Source organism: Microplitis mediator, chromosome 11 (genome assembly GCF_029852145.1).
Source record: "Microplitis mediator isolate UGA2020A chromosome 11, iyMicMedi2.1, whole genome shotgun sequence".
In the NCBI taxonomy this organism is placed as follows: domain Eukaryota; kingdom Metazoa; phylum Arthropoda; class Insecta; order Hymenoptera; family Braconidae; genus Microplitis; species Microplitis mediator.
The window spans coordinates 4,046,043-4,061,257 of record NC_079979.1 but is presented as its reverse complement, the minus strand read 5'-3'; the positions used below and the strand labels follow the sequence as shown (position 1 = coordinate 4,061,257).

General features: G+C 31.7%; 2 protein-coding genes across 5 annotated transcripts in view; one reads left to right on the top strand and one right to left on the bottom strand.

Annotated features, from left to right (window-relative positions):
* The window catches only part of LOC130677146 (peptidyl-prolyl cis-trans isomerase E), a 14,636-nt gene extending 14,063 nt beyond the window's left edge, over positions 1-573 (top strand). For all 3 annotated transcript variants that reach the window (XM_057483781.1, XM_057483782.1, XM_057483780.1), the window contains exon 4: positions 99-573. In XM_057483781.1, the coding sequence (XP_057339764.1) occupies positions 99-416 (318 nt within the window). In that variant the 3' untranslated portion in view covers positions 417-573. The remainder of the gene's footprint in view (positions 1-98) is intronic.
* Positions 414-15,215, bottom strand: LOC130677145 (phospholipase ABHD3). 2 transcript variants are annotated; one of them, XM_057483778.1, is made up of 7 exons: positions 14,820-15,215; positions 10,007-10,173; positions 4,812-5,022; positions 3,761-3,873; positions 3,454-3,685; positions 759-924; positions 414-687 (listed from the first exon to the last, which is right to left on the bottom strand). In XM_057483778.1, exons 1-7 carry the CDS (start codon positions 14,919-14,921, stop codon positions 518-520), a joined length of 1,161 nt encoding a protein of 386 aa, XP_057339761.1. In that variant the 5' UTR covers positions 14,922-15,215; the 3' UTR covers positions 414-517. The 2 variants fall into 2 exon arrangements, with proteins under 2 accessions (XP_057339761.1, XP_057339762.1); XM_057483779.1 differs by lacking the exon at positions 14,820-15,215 and adding an exon at positions 11,126-11,143.

The following is a 15,215-nucleotide window of genomic DNA, read 5'->3' as shown; positions in this document are numbered from 1 at the left end:
GTGTAACAGTCTTTGAATGTAACATTCGTACGGATAGATATTCCTCACAGTAAATATGTTTCTTTAATTATTTTAAAAACTAATAATAAACAAAATAGATGTGTCAAGGTGGTGACTTTACAAATCACGATGGTACAGGTGGTAAATCAATCTACGGTAATAAATTTGATGATGAAAATTTCGAATTAAAACACACGGGACCAGGAATATTGTCAATGGCTAATTCAGGACCCAATTCCAATGGTTCGCAATTTTTTTTGTGTCTTGCAAAAACTGATTGGTTGGACAATAAACACGTTGTCTTTGGACACGTACTCAGTGGACTCGACGTATTGAAAAAAATTGAAAAATTCGGTAGTAAAGCTGGTACAACTTCCCAAAAAGTTGTCATAACTACATGTGGTGAATTATCGTAGCAGTAAAAATTAATTTTTTATTACGAACAATTAGTATATAAAACAGTAATCATCCAACACTTGTCTATAAAATATCTATTCCTTTGGTATATTTTTGTAAATTATGTATGGTTTTTGAAAAATACAGCTTGAAAGTATTGCTTGAATAATTTAGAAATATATTGTTCTTGTTTAGTTGGAAATAGCCCTTCAAGAAAACCAATATGACCACCATGAGATGTTATTAAAAAAGCAATGCTTTTAGATTCTTTTGCCTCTTTTAGTGGTATCACTGAAAAAAAAATTTAATTATTATTGATTTTTAATTTAGAATCGAGTAAATTCAAAATGGTAATTTATTACCATCAAAAGGTTGAAAAGGATCATCAGCTGCAGTTAAGCACAATAGTGGTACATGGATAGAATGTAATTTTTTATGCAATGTAGCATTCGCATAATATTCATTGACATCTTTATATCCAAAATGTTTCGCAGTAAATGCTGAATCAAACTCTCTCAATGTGTTACTCTGAATAAAATAATAAATATATTAGTTTTCAAAATTCCAACTTGCGAATACTACAATTATTCAAATTGAAAATTTTTTTATGCCTGTTTGGCGATCCAAAAACAATATAAATATAACTATTACGTATTTGAATTTTTTGATACTGATTAATGCTTTTTTCATAATAGTTTGCATGAACTATTCGTGCTGACTGTTTTGTTGGAGGGTTAAGTAATTGTGATATTACAAAACAAAAATGCCTTCTGGCAGCCGAATGGAAGGTTGCTACTAGTAAGTGTATTCAGACATGACTCTGGTAGATCCCAGGTAGTGAAAAATCCGTTACAAAAAAAAATATATATATATGTATATATATATTAGGGTGATTAAAAAAACAAACAAATTTTTTTTTTCTTCCAAACAGGTTAAAAAGTTTCGTTAAGATAAAAAAAGACGCCTGTGAAAATTAGAGCTCTTAATATTAATATTAACATTGTCCGCATTGCACTTTTCTATTTCCCATAAGAATAACATGGGAAAAATTTTTTTTATGTCTTCTGATTTTTATAAGTAGCTAACGATGCGTCATAGCAATAATTGGCAGGCATATTTTTGTAGGGAATTGAATGCTCTACAAAAAAAGATTCTTATCATTTTTTGCGGAATCTATTTGTTCAAAAGTTATTTGAGGTTGAAGTCGAATTCATATTAAATTTTGAGTTTTTCTTACTTTTCCGGCGAAACTATCAGACCTATTACAAAATATCATGGGACCTTTTTTGTAGACAATTTTATTCCCTAAAAGTTATACCTAATAAAGTTTTTTCGAATTCCGCATTGTTTTCTAGTTATTTTTATTTTAATGTCGAGATCTTAAAATCGATCAGAAGACTATTTTTTTTATGAGCATTTACGCTCTTTTTTTTTAAATTGCTATAACTTTCTCAAAAATTAACCTTTCGGCACTTTTTTTTTCAAAATTTGTGTTTTTAAATGTAGTTTTCAGAAAAAGATACAAAAAAATTTTTCGGAAGTCATGATATACGAAATATTTCAGTTTTTTTTTCAATAAAACCGTTATTTTTTCAGTCCAAAACCTTCGATTCACAATTTTTTTGTCTCAAAAAAAACTTCAACCAAGACAGTATTTAACCCCGCTATTCCCATTTTGTACCGACTTTCCTTCATATTTTGTTTTTTCGATTGAAAATAAAAAAATTTCAAAATTTGGCTTATTTTTTATGACTTCGCGCTAAAGTTTGTTTGGATCGTTTTTAAAAGCTCAGAAGTTGAATTAAATTGGACAAAAACAACCGTAAAGTGTCTTAGGGGCAAGGATTGATTGTTTCGGAAGAAAATTCCCAATTTTTAAATTTAGTGAAACCTAAACTTACAATTAACTTTCTCAATAAGACAATTTATAGATAAACTGAGAAAAATATCGATAGCCCGAACTGAGAATCGAACCTAGACCATGTCGGTACCGCGCCGAGTGCTCTACCAGTTGAGATATCCGGTACTATACTAAATTCCGTTCAATTTGATCTAAAACTGTCTATAAGGCCATGTATATTTTTCTGAGCTTATCTGTAAATTGTCATATTGAGAAGGTAAATTGTAAGTTTAGGTTTCACTATATTTAAAAATTGGGAATTTTCTTCCAAAAAAATCAATCCTTGCTCCTAATACACTTTACGGTTGTTTTTGTCCAATTTTATTCAACTTCTAAGCTTTTAAAAACATCAAAATCGGTTTATTTTTTGCCGACTTATAGCTATTTGTTTATGATCTCTTGCTCCGATCGTAAATTATTAATTAAAAAATCCCTAGCAGACCTGATTTACCGTAAATTTACGGTAATTTTACCGTAAATCTACCGTAGAATACCGTAAAATTCGAGTAGATTTACCGTAAATTACGGTAAAGCCACCGTAATTCACGGTAAATCGGTACTTTTCGGGGATTACCGTAAATTACGGTGGGTTTACCGTAATTTGGGTCCGTTAGGAATTAATATCTCGGTAAATATTCGTCGTAGAGATATCGCCAAGGTCTTATTTTATTCGTAATTTATTTCTCTAAAATTCACTCGCAACATGTCTTGACTCATTCTCAATAGTTTCCAAGAAACTTTAATTCAAAGTGCATTGCAAAAAGGCTATTTTATAAACTATTGAATTTCCTCGCCCAATTTTTTTTTTAAAATGTTGTATATATGTTCCCGAGTATTTTAAAAAAAAATTTGGAAATCGGACTGTCTAAAATGGAAGTCGAAAAAAAACGGCTATTTTTCCCAGCCGACTGGACTAATATTATAAAAGAGGCAATTAGTTTCAAATAATACAATGATAATTATAAACTATTTATCATCTTTTTGGAACACCAAAAAGACATAAGCTGTATAATTTATATAATGACGTTCTTGAAAATTCAACAATTGATATAATTTCTTATTCTGACACTAGATTTGACGGTTTTAAAACAAAAATTCTTGGAATCTTGAACTGAAAAATTAGTAAAATAATATGAAAGTATGTATTCAAGTACAACCTTGAAAGCCTCAGTAAGATCTTCTTCGAGTAAATCCTCCACTTTGTTATGCATATTTTTAAAACTTTTTTTTAGAGCTTTAGCCAAATATCGATTCAACAATCGATTCAATCCACTCTCAATACTTTTGGTACCTTCGAAAACATTCCATGGCACTGATACAAGAAATGCTGCTTGCAATTTATTTACCGCAGCTTCACGTTCTTGGGCTAAATAATTTCCCAATATCAAGCTAAGATAAATTATATGCATCACTAATTAAAACTTTATGAATTAATCCACAAAATTATAAAAAAAAAATACCAACCCTCCCATAGAAATTCCAGTAGCACCAATCTGAACATCAGGATTTAATTGAGATACGTGATTCAAAACTTCCGCAAAATCATCACTATTAGCTGCACAATAAGTTCTTGGAGTCTATTAATAAAAACAAATTTTCTCTACAAATAACTTAAAATAACATTAAAAAAAGCCATTCGGCAGCCGAAATGGAAATAGATTTTATGATATATATATGTAGCGACCAAGTCGTACAATAAAAATTAAATATTCGGGTGATGGGAATTTTATCGATCACTGGAGCTTCACCCAAACCGAAACTGTACTGGCTAGGTTTTCTCTGTGGTTTCCCTACGCCACTACACCTTCATTGCACAAGGAAGATTGTAGGGCATCACCGTAATGATGCAGTACAGTATAAGCACAAGTTGGGCCACAGCCGCACAATGAAGTCAGAAAGAGAAGTAAAGCAGTTGCGATATAAAGGCAAAAAGTGTAAAAAGCCGTTACTACGGCTGTATACTAGAAAACAATGAAAAAAAGAAAGAAAAAAAAATATGAAGTAACGCTACAGCTATGGGTTTCGTTAAGAAAAATTATCGTAAAGAATTAGAATCAGAATTATGGAAATTTAATATGGAATATGGTTTGAGATTAAAGTCTGGAAAATGATATAGTTGGAGTTTTGGATTTAAAGTTTTGGTATCTTGAGTATGTGGACGAGTCAGTGTTACCATGGATTGGGACTTGAATTAGTCACCCGGTATCATCAGATGATAGAACCTAGTTCTATCCCTCTGAGACTTCTTGGTTGATGGCAGGCCTCAACAGTAATTTTGTGACCGTTGCTGTTGTGCAAACTGTTTCGAAATTAATCCGCTTTGCCCTGAATGAGCCAAAAGCAAACAACCGAATTTACAATAAGCTTCGAAACCACTTTTATGGTTTCAGCATGATAATTCCAATCAGTCCTTTGAATTAAGATAATTTTCATGATAATGGTTACATTATGTTATTATTATTTGTTTTTTACAGTTAAATGAACTGAAAGATTAAATCGAAGTTCAATATTTTACCTTAAGAGAAATGCCACCAAGACCACGATTATTGAAAATAACACATCTAATTCCTATTTCACGTCCACCTGTTACAAGACATTTAATATATTCTGCTTGGCTAGCGCCAGTCAATCCAGGTAAAATAATAACAATTGGTGATAAATTAGTACAATGGTTATCTACCCAGTCTAAAGCGACTTCACCTCCATCTTTCAATGTTAAAATTTCTCTGTAAACAGAATAAAAAATTTAATTTGGAAAATTTTTTTCAAGATTTGGAATAATTTCTGCACGCTGAGAATTTCAGGGTAGTGATTATCATCACATCGTGATTGAATTAGCATCCTGAAATAGAGTTCTAATTTAGGGTCCATTAAAAATTCCCTCTTTTAATTTGGCATCACTTATTGCTGGAAACTTTTCTCTCAAGTACTGAAAACAATCACCATCCTTGTCCAGAGCTTCGGTTTCATCAACAATATCTGTTTTTTGTGGCTTAACAGCTGATGAAACATTGGCGTACTGTATTTTACTTCTATTCGACGGAGTAAACCCAGCGATTTCAGTCATACAGAAGTAACAGTTATGCGAACTAGTTCGTGAAGTCCAGATTATGGGAATTGTAAATTTCAAGTTTTTTCTCCCTCGCAGATTTGAATCTCGGTGGAAACACCGTGAATTCATCGTGGTTACACGGTGGGTTTGTTCCATTTTACCACCGTGTATACACGATGTTTCCACTGTGATTACGCGGTGTATCCACCGTGATTACGCGGTGGCTTTGTGCTATTTCACCAACGTGGTTCCACGGTGAATACACCGCGTAATCACAGTGGTAAAATGGAACAAACCCACCGTATTTCCACCATGATTCAAATCTGCGAGGGCTGTTTTGTGTTTTTTCCCATCGTATCAACATAATATTACATCGACCACAAACAAAGTGTGGGACCCAGGCAGAATCCAAATTTGTAATTTGAATGCAAAAGCATTCTTCATAATTTCGTTTTAATCTATCTAAAAACGTTCTGCGGTTTTTTACCGGCTCAAACTCCCCACAAACGTAACAAAATAGATCAGGACTCTTATTGCATAGATGGGAATTGCTTCTTGTAATAGTATACTCTCCAGTAGCCAAGTTTCCCACTACTGAAGAGCTGCAGTCGCTGGATGACGACGCCTGCGGGCCTGCTTTCTCACCCTGACCAGACGCTGATACTGGGTTTCCGAATCCTTGCATCGTAAAGTACCCATCACTTGTACCTGCCATGACGGCACACACGCCGTTAACCCAGGGACTCTGCTAAATGGTTCTGTTGCCCACCGTCACCCCGAGGAGGTGCCCTGGTTGCAAGTACAAGCGATCATGCAATGAAATGAAGTCTGCACATCGAAAAAGTTGAAATCCCAACACGATGGCAAATTTTTACTAAATAAAGGAAGAGGTGAAAAAAGAGGTATTTACGTCGTAGATCATTCGAGAATGAAACAGTACAATACCCTCGAAAAACCGTTAAAAATCCAATTTGTGTACATTCTTAAATCTAATCTTGTATTTTAGAAATAAAAAATACAAGAAATGTATTTAATTGTGTTCAAAAAATTTTTTTCCATTTTTTCAGCAGCAATTTTCTGCTATTTTATCGATTTTTTGCAGTTTCATGAATGTTTGAGGGGACTATGGGCTAAATTTATTGCAGAATCAGATCAAGCAGATTAAATTACATGAAAATCTTCGTCAATCCGGGTCCACAAAATTTTTTGTACCAAGATAATCCCAATTTTTGCAATTTTTAAGGATATTTTACAATTTTTTTAGAATTAAAAAAGTTTATGATTAAAGTACGATCGAAATTAGTATTTAACATATCAAAATACATGAAAATTATGCTTGCCTTAGATCTCAAAATTTTTTTTCTTGCCAAAACATCGAATTTTTGCTATATTTTGGGGTTTTTTGCGATTTACTCGAAATTGAAGTCTGGACGGTCTAAACTGACTGGAAATTCGTATTCAGTGGGTCGAAAAACATGCCCGTAGATAAGTGGCGCCCAGTGTACAGTCAATTTTTTTTTTTGTGTGCTGGTGTTATCACTGCTGAGGCAGTAAAGGATCAATTAAAAGATAGAAGAAGACTGAATTCACCTCCATCCTCGGAGACGACTTAAAAATCAATTCAAGATTTTGCGGAGATGATACCACATATCCCGAATCAAGAAATACTATGGCAGAAAATTTGGAAGGTTATGTCATTGCACATAACTCAAATACAACCTCAAGTTCAACCCCAAATCCAAGATGGCACGAGATCCTAGTCAGCGGCGATTCCTTCAATGGAATTGCCGCAGTTGTCGGAGAAAGCTACCAGAAATACAAAAAAAGGCTCAAGATTACGACGTGATTCTATTATCCGAAACGTGGCTGGATAAAAAAGATAATATTTTTTTAAAAGGTTTCGATATAGTAAGGAATGACCGTAAGGATAATGTGGGTGGTGGAGTAGCCAATAGTTCATTCCTATTGAATCATTGAAGCAATTAATTTTTATTAATCTTATGAAAAATTCTTGGACATGATTTAATTACGGGCGAGAGAACAAGAATATTCAGAAGAAACGAGATGAACTGATTGTGAGTTCTGGGTTTAAAACTCATTAGACATTAACGAAATTGTAGTCAAACCACAGACAATTCCCACTTGACTCACCGTAAGTCCAGTTTTTCGCAGTCAGAACAAAGTGAGCTGACTGTTAGTGGTTGAAAAGTAGTCAAATATCCACGAAATTATAATCACACCACGAGAAATTTTCAGTAGACTTATCAAAATAGTCCAGTTTTTCACAGAAGAGATCAAGTATATCGACATTAACAAAACTAAACATCGACGTCCGATCTATGGTATTTCGAAAATAAAACAACCGTTGACTCACCTTTGTAACAGTGCGTTTTGACTTGAAATCGAGCGCGAAAGTTTAGTTGAGCCTACGGCCATCTATTCGAATAATTATATGTCAATTGACACTCTCTAGTCACCCGGGATCAGGTCAGAGGCCCCCTAGATCAAATTCTATTGAGACGATAGACCGCTTCTCAATTGCTTTCAATCAATATTTTTAATCAGGGTGGTGGTGATTTTCCCCGGGAGTTTTTGCTGAGTTCCAGTTCCACTCTATCCCAGAAGGATTGTCGGTGAGTTAACCAGATCCACTTCATTAATAAATCGCTGGTTTTTTTTTTCTCTCTCTTCAAGTGTGTTTGATTTTCATATCATTATCACCGTAATTTATTTCATTGCCAGGGATCTCAAACTTTTACCCGTTATTATATATCAAATTTAAATTTCAATTAATTAAATTCTTCAGGGGAAATTTATATAAATATATGGGGAATTTTGGTTAAATAAATTTAATTAGTAAGATAATACACGATCAAATTCCTTTTTTCATTTCTATTTTCCAATCCCGTAGCATTAAGATTTTCTTTTCCAGCCGCGTGTCCGGCCAAAGACAGAGCGAATCCCGCCTCCAGAGTGCAAGCCAGCAACCACAATTATAAAATTTATCTATATCATAAGTTAGACTTACAATTAATTAATTTAACAATTAAATGAAATAAACGATTAAATAAGTTAACTAATAATTAATTAGTAACGCGGACTCTTGATTGGTGGACACGAGCCAGTCGCAAGGTCACCCGTTATACCTTTTATTTACCATCTATAGATAGTGCGAGAATAATACAAGCACACTATAGTTATTTACCGCAAATCGACTATACTATGACTATGAAAATAACGTGAATCGATGGTAAAGTAAATCGACCGTGAATTGGCTATCTATTTACTATAACTTTACCGTTAAGTCACCATATTACTGAAGCCGCAAGGGCATTCTATTGCAATAGAAATGTAGATTACTAATGTAAACACAACATATGTAAAAAAAAGTAAGTTATAAATAAAAGCAATACTGTTTTCTTGATCGTGCACTGTAATAGCGTCAAGGGTACTTCAATAGACTGACAGGTGATAGTTCATGAGTTTGAATCCTCAAGAGACTTGTGAACTTTTTTTTAGTATTTGAAAAAATGCATAAATAATCTAGTTATTATACTCCAATACATTGAATTTATCGATAAGTGAGAAAGTTTTCTTTTTTTTCTTAGTATAACTTCGGAACAGATGGTTCACAAATATAACTAAATTATTGGAATCAGCTGAGTATAATTTGGATCTCTTTTGAGTAATATACAGAAATTATAATCAAATACCATCAAGTATGTTTTAGATAGTTTGTCGGTGCAATTCGCTTAAGATCTTTTTTTATTAAATTCTCAGTGTATCTTGCTTATAAAATTCTCATAAATTCTCAGTAAGATTTTTTATACAACTGAATGAGTTCTATGAGAAAGTTCTCTAGGTACCCTCGCAGATTTGAATCACGGTGAAAACACGGTGGGTTTGTTCCATTTTACCACTGTGATTACGTGGTGTATCCACCGCGATTCCACGGTGGCTGACCACTGTGTATACACTTTGTTTCCACTGTGATTACGCAGTGGATACACCGTGGAACCACGGTGGTGAAATAGCACAAAGTCACCGTGGAATCACGGTGGATACACCGCGTAATCACAGTGGATACACTGTGTATACCCGGTGGTGAAATGGAACGAACCCACCGTGTAACCACGGTGGATCCACGGTGTTTACACTACTACGGTGTTTCCACCGTGATTCAAATCTGCGAGGGTATGGGCTTCATAAATGCAACTATGAAAATCTATCGTTTGTTTTTTTTAACAGGGTAAGAGCTTCAGTAATAAAAACTTCAATAATTATATTTACCTTGGGTATGTATATTTACCTTGGATAGTTAGAGAAAGAGCAACGGAAGCGGAGGTCACGGTATGTGTGAGAGGGAGTGTAGGTATGTGAAAAGGCAAAAGAGTTTTTTCTTTTGAGAAGTTTCTTTTCTTTTTTCTTTTCTTTTTCTCTCGTTGCCAGGGAGTGTGAGAGAGAAGGATGGAAGGGTGGATTTATGTAAAGGAATGTTATGTAGGATAAGGTTTAGGATAAGAAATATTTTGATGTAAAATGGATTGTTTATGTTTATAAGTGTTTATGTATTGTTGATGTTTTGTATTTTATGGATGAAGTCAGGTTGTAACCCGCAAGGGAAATTTGAAAAACCAATAAAAAAAAATTATATTTACCTTCGATAATTAATATCAGGAATCATATTACCACGTAAAATACTTGCTAGAATAGTCTGAGCACGTGATTCGAGGCACCAAGGTGTAGGCCAAAAATTTTCATTTATCATCTCAATGTTTTCTATCAGTTTACAAATATTTCCATTTCCACAAACTAACATCGGCGGCTATTTTTCAACAAATATATTAAATTATTTGATTAGTTGAAGTTGTGTAAGCGAATTATGTAGTTATTCATGTTTTTTTATAACATTCTATGAAAAAATTTTCTGATCTGCCTACCCTGGCGGTTTTGAATCACCTTGGAATCACGGTGGATCCACGGTGGTGACACGGTGGTTTGTGCCATTTTACCACCGTGTATACCCGGTGGTTACACGGAGTTTCCACGATGGTTACACGGTGTATCCACCGTGATTCCACGGTGTATTCACCGAGATTCTACGGTGTATCCACGGTGTATCCACGGTGATTACGCGGTGTACGTGGAATCACGGTGGGTATCCCGTGTAACCACCGTGGAATCACCGTGATTCCACCGTGTTTCCAGGGTGATTCAAAACCGCTAGGGTATATATCGTTCGACCCTGTTTAGAAAATCTCATAGAATCCGGTAAATTCTCATAAATTTCTATAGAAATTTTATAAAAATGAATGAGTTCTATGAGAAGTGCTATAGTTAAGTGTAGGGCATTATACATACAGCTATAAGAATCTATCGGAGTGTTTGAGCAGGAGATATGCCTGTATATGGTCACATAAGAAAGTGAAATATAATTGGACACAACCATATCAGGCCAGATGTGGTAAGATATCTCTAGTAAGAGATGTTTCGACTTGGTTTTCTCGAGTCGAAACGATTATATATAATTATCAATGAAATAAAAAATAAAATCGAATTCCTTAAATTACGTTTAAAGAAGAGATCCTGAATAAGCACATTATGTCACCAATTTAATAAAGTGATGGTCACGCATGCTCAAGTCTGAGCAAGCACAATGCTTAGAATTATTTAAAAAAAAGTAAAAATAATGATAAATCAGTTTAAAATTAATTTATTTTGTTAGAATTATTGTATCGTTAATGTTTACTGGTTAAAAAGTACTTTAGAAATTTTACCCGTGACGGGTCTTGAACCCATGACCGTCATGTTATGAAGCACGTCTGCTGTCCGCTAGGCTGACCAATCTCATTTAGTTCACGGCGATTTTTAACATCTTTTGAAAACTCAGGGTTTTAAGAAATAAAATGTTATTTAAATTTAATCTTGATTCGGTTATTAGATTTTTTTTTAAAGTAAATGAAAAGAATTATAATTATAATTTATAACTTATAAATTACAAGCAAATTTAACAACGAAATTAATTTTAATTACCCTGGTTAAAAATACTGATTGGAAAGAATTAATAATGATGAAATTTGAATTCTTTTCAATAATTTCAATTCTTTTGTTTGTATATATAAATATACAGTTTGCATGGAGTAGCCGCTTCTCAATTCTATTCAATCAGTATTTTTAACCAGGGTATTAATCGAAAAAAAAATTGCAAATGTATTGATTATCATTATCAATTTGGCAAGAATTTATTAATTGAATTTTTTCGTAATTCGAAAAAAGAGTTTTAATTGAATTCATTTAAATTATTTTTTAGAAAAAAAAAGATTAATTATAATTACTAATTGAACTCAAAATTATAAATTGAATATATTTTAATCATCGATAAAAAAAAAATAATAATTTTAGCAAATATCGTCAAAATAAAAATTAGCGTTTGATTAAATTGTTTCCAAGTTAATTTATTCCATTTATGAAAACCAGAAGGGTTAAAATTGATGAGCTTCGGAAAAATTTTTAACAAATATTTTATTTGGATCTCATGTGGATTTTTACTTCGATTTTCCATGGGAATCTGCACCATGTCAAAATGGGAATCCAGGTACCTACAGTTTCCCATGTGGATTCCCCATGTGGGAATCCAGATACCCATGGTTTTCTACATGAATCCTTATATAAGTCCAATTACTTATATAAAATGAGTAATGTGAGCAATGTACATAAGACTTTATTATTGTTAAGTTTTTATTTGCTCAATAATATAAAGTAAATAGAACTTGTGACTGAACTGAACATCATTGACAGTATGATAGATAATAAATGATAAATGATAAAATGATACAGTATTAAATGTGATATTATAGCATAATGCTAATAAACATAATAGTTTTACAGTGATTTAAATATTAAAATGTGATTTAACTTTAAAATATTTATTTAATTCCTACTTTTTCCCGAGCGGATCGCTATCTACTAAGTATACACCAAATATACACGGTGTATACGCGGCGTATATACACTGAGTATACACCAAGTTTACACCAAAAATTTTTTTCTCCCATTTTCGTCCCATTTTCATAAAAATTTCTAAGTGCTGTAAGCAAAGTCAAAAATTTTTTAAGTGTGACTGGAAAAAAATTTTTTATAACAAATACATAGTTTTTTTTAATATTGAAAAGATAAATAATTAGTCATGCTATAAAACAATAAATGAAAAAATTAAAATCATTTGTTAAAACTACTCTGGTTTATTTTTTATTTCCTTCATTTTATCACTCCAAAAGTATACTTTCAAGATCTAAATATGATCTTTTATTTAAAACAATAAATATTTAATGTCAATTTATACCTTTATTATAAAAAATAATTTAATAAAACTAAAAATATTGTTATTTTTACATTTTATAGACATGTAATAAAAAAGATAACCGCGTTCGTAGTAGGTTAGAATTTGAGGGTCAACAACTTCATCATACCTTTAAAATTGAGCCTAGTTATTAACCCTCAAATTTTAGCAACAAAACTCATTTTAATATGTTTTATAAGTATATTAAAATAAATTTTAATTAAATATTGATCTATCCATACATTTTTAACTAAATTTTTTTACTGACATGATAATTAGTGCACAGATTCAATTGCCGCACCTTCTAACGTTAACTGCTTAGACTACACTACACTTAAAAAATTCCTTCCTCAGCCACGTACGACTAAATCATTTTTTTTTATTCAGTTAATAATTTCTATGTTTTTCAAATTGCCATTAATTAGGCTGAGAATAGATTACTATAAATTAAGAAAAAGTCGATTTTCTTATTAAAGTTATAGTTTTTTAAGTAAGTTAGAAAAAAGTTGAAAAGGTCAGAAACTGGGTCATGGTCAACAACAGGGTCTTTTACTTTATGTGTATGTTTTTTTTTAATTTTTTCTGAAAATTTTAATTTTTTTTCTAAATTTGATTTTTTTTTATTTCAATTTTCTTTACAACATTTGTTCTGAGGATCCAGAAGTCGACTTCAAAAATTTTTTTAGTGTATACTCGGTGTGAACTCTGTGTATATCGTGCGCATATACACCGTGTAAATTCAGTGTAAACTTTGAGTGTATTTGGTGTATACTCAATATGCACCGAGTATACACCAAATAAACCCCTAATTAACACTGACACTAGGTATATATCGAGTTTACACTAAGTTTACACGGTGTATACGGATCAGCTAGGGTGATGATAAAAAAAAATTCTGGTAAAGTTTGAGCTCTTAATATTAATATTAAGAGCTGGCGCTTCGTGATTTTTGATTTCCCATTTAAATAACATGGAAAAAAAAAACTTTTTTAGTTTGGAATTTTTTACCTCGACAATGGCTCATTGTACGAATAAGCCCAGCATATATTTTTGTAGGGAATTTAACGCTCTACAAAAAAAGTCTCTTATCATTTTTCGATAAATCCATCTGTTCAAAAGTTATTGGAGTTCGAATTCAAGTAAGAGTAAATTTCGAGATCTTTTTACTCTTCCGGCGAAACTATCATACTTACCATAAAATGTCATGAAATCTTTTTTGTAGACAATTTTATTTCCTACAAATCATCGATGACAAATTTTTTTTAAATTCTGCATTTTTTTCTAGTTATTTCCATTTTAATGCCAAGCTCCTAAAAAAATAGTGTTCTGATCGATTTTAAGAGCTTGGCATTAAAATGGAAATAACTAGAAAAAAATGCAGAATTTAAAAAAAATTAATCATCAATGATTTGTAGGAAATAAAATTGTCTACAAAAAAGATTTCGTGACATTTTATGGTAAGTATGATAGTTTCGCCGGAAAAGTAAAAAGAACTCAAAATTTACTCTTACTTGAATTCGAGCTCCAATAACTTTTGAACAGATGGATTTATCGAAAAATGATAAGAGACTTTTTTTGTAAAGCGTTAAATTCCCTACAAAAATATATGCTGGACTCATTCGTACAATGAGTCATTGTCGAGGTAAAAATTTCCAAACTAAAAAAGTTTTTTTTTTCCATGTTATTTAAATGGGAAATCAAAAATCACGAAGCGCCACCTCTTAATATTAATATTACGAGCTCAAACTTTACCAGAATTTTTTTTTTATCATCCTTAATGATATTTTCACGGTAACTAAAGAATAAAAAATTAGTTCTTTTTTTTGGCGCACCCTAATATATATGTAAATATAATAAAATTATATCTTATTTGGCACTGTCTAATGTTCATAGCATTGTTTTGGGAGACTAATCGAAAGTACTTATATAGAGCCATATGGCTATATACATACATTGATAACCTCATAACTACTAAAATCTTTATCATTATCATTGATGTCAATAATTATACTTTCGTACATGGCATTACAAATATCACTTAAGCTAGATAAATTTATCATTTTAGCGGAATTTACCTGAAATAAAAATAACCGAATGATAATAAAAAGTAATAAATCGAAGTTTTTAATTACCTTAACGACCCAAAGTAAATAATAAATATAAAATCCAACTACTAATAAAATATTGCAATATATTATTGATAAAATTATTGAACAACTTAATAATTCGAACATTATTATGTTATATTTAGTTTTTTTTTGTCTTTCCAACACTTCAACAACTTATAATTATTACAAATTGATAACTTATTTTTTTATTAAGAATGTAATTTTTATTATTTATTGTTATTCAATAGTTGTTATGTAAATGAATTATTATAATTGTAACAGCAAATATTTTACAGAAAAATTTTCATAAACTCTACCATATAATCTATACAAAAACAATTTTTTATTAAGACTTTAACAGTTTCACAGACTAATGACAACGGACAACCAATTTTTTTACTATCTATCAGAAGATGTTGC

Bases quoted from the DNA above. Each gene is read 5' to 3' on its own strand.
- LOC130677145 (XM_057483778.1), bottom strand. From the start codon at position 14,921: ATGTTCGAATTATTAAGTTGTTCAATAATTTTATCAATAATATATTGC. The intron at 10,174-14,819 runs GTAATTAAAAAC...GTTGAAAAATAG, and splicing joins ATTTACTTTGGGTCGTTAAG to CCGCCGATGTTAGTTTGTGG. The intron at 5,023-10,006 runs GTAAATATAATT...TTCTGTTTACAG, and splicing joins CCTGATATTAATTATCGAAG to AGAAATTTTAACATTGAAAG.